Source organism: Penaeus monodon, chromosome 15 (genome assembly GCF_015228065.2).
Source record: "Penaeus monodon isolate SGIC_2016 chromosome 15, NSTDA_Pmon_1, whole genome shotgun sequence".
NCBI lineage: Eukaryota > Metazoa > Arthropoda > Malacostraca > Decapoda > Penaeidae > Penaeus > Penaeus monodon.
Window position 1 is genome coordinate 23624857 of NC_051400.1, and position 2216 is coordinate 23627072.

Below are 2216 nucleotides of genomic sequence, written 5' to 3' on the forward strand. Positions count from 1 at the left end.
GGGAAAAGACCCGACAGCGTTTTTTCACGTGACTGCCCTCGGTTCCGGTGTTTGAAGACGGGTTTCCCAGCCCCAAAACTCTTCGGGGGGTTAATCATCTTTAAAAATTTTTTTCTCTTTATTCAATATCCTAAAATTTTTCCCTGAAACGTCATCTGACTTAAAGGTTTTCAAAAAGTTTTCCATCGATTAAATCCCCCTTCGCCATTATAGATTTTACTTAACAAGATCCTAATCAGTATAAAGGGACCTTTTGGGAAGAAAAAACCCGTGAAACGCTTGTGGCGATTAAAAGTGCCGAAGGGTTTCCTTCAATCAATCACCTGCTTGCGAAGGGCAGATACAACGGCCTCCCCTGCGGGCTGACTCAGGAAGCGCTTGCACCCAGATAATAACCTACTAACTCGATCATAATAAATAACAACCAGCCCTTTCTCCATCACACACGTCATTACGGGACTGCTTGTGCATTCATAAAATCTTATCTTCCTCCTAAACCTGCTTCAACATAAGTTAATCCATTTTTAAACAAAACGAGACAAGCCCCAAGTTTATGCTGGCAATGCTCCCGTGTAGGGAGAAGAAACTCAAAATAATTACGATGTAGCGTATCTTAAACATTTGAGCTGAAGGTGGAGCGTGAACACAAAAGTAACACAATATGTTACTTTAAAGGCTTTAAAATTCGTTCTGTAACTTTGTTGTTCTTGTAATTTACTTGAAAATACTAATAATATAATTTCATGTAATGATGGCTGAAACTCTCCCTTTCCGTTTCTTTGATAGCATGTGTGCGGAAAATCGGAAATGCATTTGTGTATACATGCGTGTTCATATTAACGTGTTGTTTTCACTTATGGCTGTGCATAGATTTTCTTTCATGTGTGCGTGTCTACAATCCCCGCTGACCCCGTGTCCGCCAGTAAGCAGCCTCGCGGCGTTCTTTCGTTGCAATATTGAAGAAGCCGTTTCGGCAGCCTGCCGAGGCGGACCAATGCAGCGCGGCGTTGCGGGCGCCGTGTGGCCGGACAAACTTGAAGGAGAACTGTCTTGACAAGGTTACTACACCTCTCACGTTATTGATGTATTCTCCGACCGTCCTCTCGGCCCTCCCCCTCCTGTCTCCCTCTCCTCGCTCTCACTAATGATGTTCCTCTCATTCTTCCGACCTTATCGCGTCTCCCGCCCCTTCCCCGCCGCCGCTAATGAAGTTCCGCTCTCCTTGGGCCTTCCTTCGACCTCCTTGGCCCTCCGTAATGAGGTCCAGCTCTTCTGCCTGACCTTTCGCCTCCTTACTGTTGTCATCCCACGGCTCGTGCGCCCTCTCGCGCCCGCACCCGCAGCCCGGACCAAGAGGTGGGCATGATTATCTCCGACCTCCGGCCGCCATCGTTACGGGTGATGTAGCGGGAAGGTTCGCTCGGACCACTGAACTGCGAAGTCTGCTTACCTTAATGGACACTGAAAGGCTCAATACGGTCTGCTTGCTCACCTGTAAAAGAGAACATTAGTTAATGGAGCATTGGAGCATGAGTCATCTCTCAGGCTCTGCTATTTTCATGAATGAGGAAAGCAGTCCATTAGCGCCTCTCTGCGTCCATTCAAACGGGACGACGCAGTGATCAGCTGAATACGAAATTATTCTGTCGACGCGCATTAGCAGCGTTTTTATGTCCGCAGGCGGCGCGCGTGGTGCAGGCCTCCCACTATGAGCTGGAGTACATCCTCGGCCGCAAGATCATCTTCATCTGCATGGCCCGAGGCAACCCGCGCCCTCGCATCACCTGGTACAAGGACGGGGTCGAACTCTACGCCCACAACTACTTCCAGGTAAGGTCTCTCGTGGTCTGGCAATTTCAAACATCATCTAGACTTTATAAAAATAACCTAGCAATTATGAAGTGAAGATAGTAAGTAAACTGATACACGCCGACAGGACGTGAAAATGAAATCAAAGCACCAGCAGATCCGATGAAGATATTCAATTACCAAAGTTCACTCAGCCAAGCAAAGTGCGTGCCTTTCTGTCAGTGGCAGCTCTAAAGGACTGACAATTGCTTGTCTCCAAATACATAGCCAATGGGGAAGGCCCACACCAGTCCCAATCGCACTTGATCAAAGCACTGAACTCCTGCGTCGTGTCCTTCGCCTCGCTCCTGCGCCCTCCCTCTGCCGAGCCCGTCCGAGACCGGAGTCTCCCCCGCGACGCCCTCCGC

General features: G+C 48.8%; 2 protein-coding genes across 2 annotated transcripts in view; one reads left to right on the forward strand and one right to left on the reverse strand.

The window, feature by feature from the left end:
* The window catches only part of LOC119581816 (procollagen-lysine,2-oxoglutarate 5-dioxygenase 1-like), a 123695-nt gene that overhangs the window by 56407 nt on the left and 65072 nt on the right, over positions 1–2216 (reverse strand). The window lies entirely within an intron of this gene.
* Positions 1–2216, forward strand: part of LOC119581817 (immunoglobulin domain-containing protein oig-4-like) — a 33465-nt gene that overhangs the window by 27771 nt on the left and 3478 nt on the right. The window contains exon 4 of the mRNA XM_037929948.1: positions 1681–1830. Within this exon, the coding sequence (XP_037785876.1) occupies positions 1681–1830 (150 nt within the window). The remainder of the gene's footprint in view (positions 1–1680; positions 1831–2216) is intronic.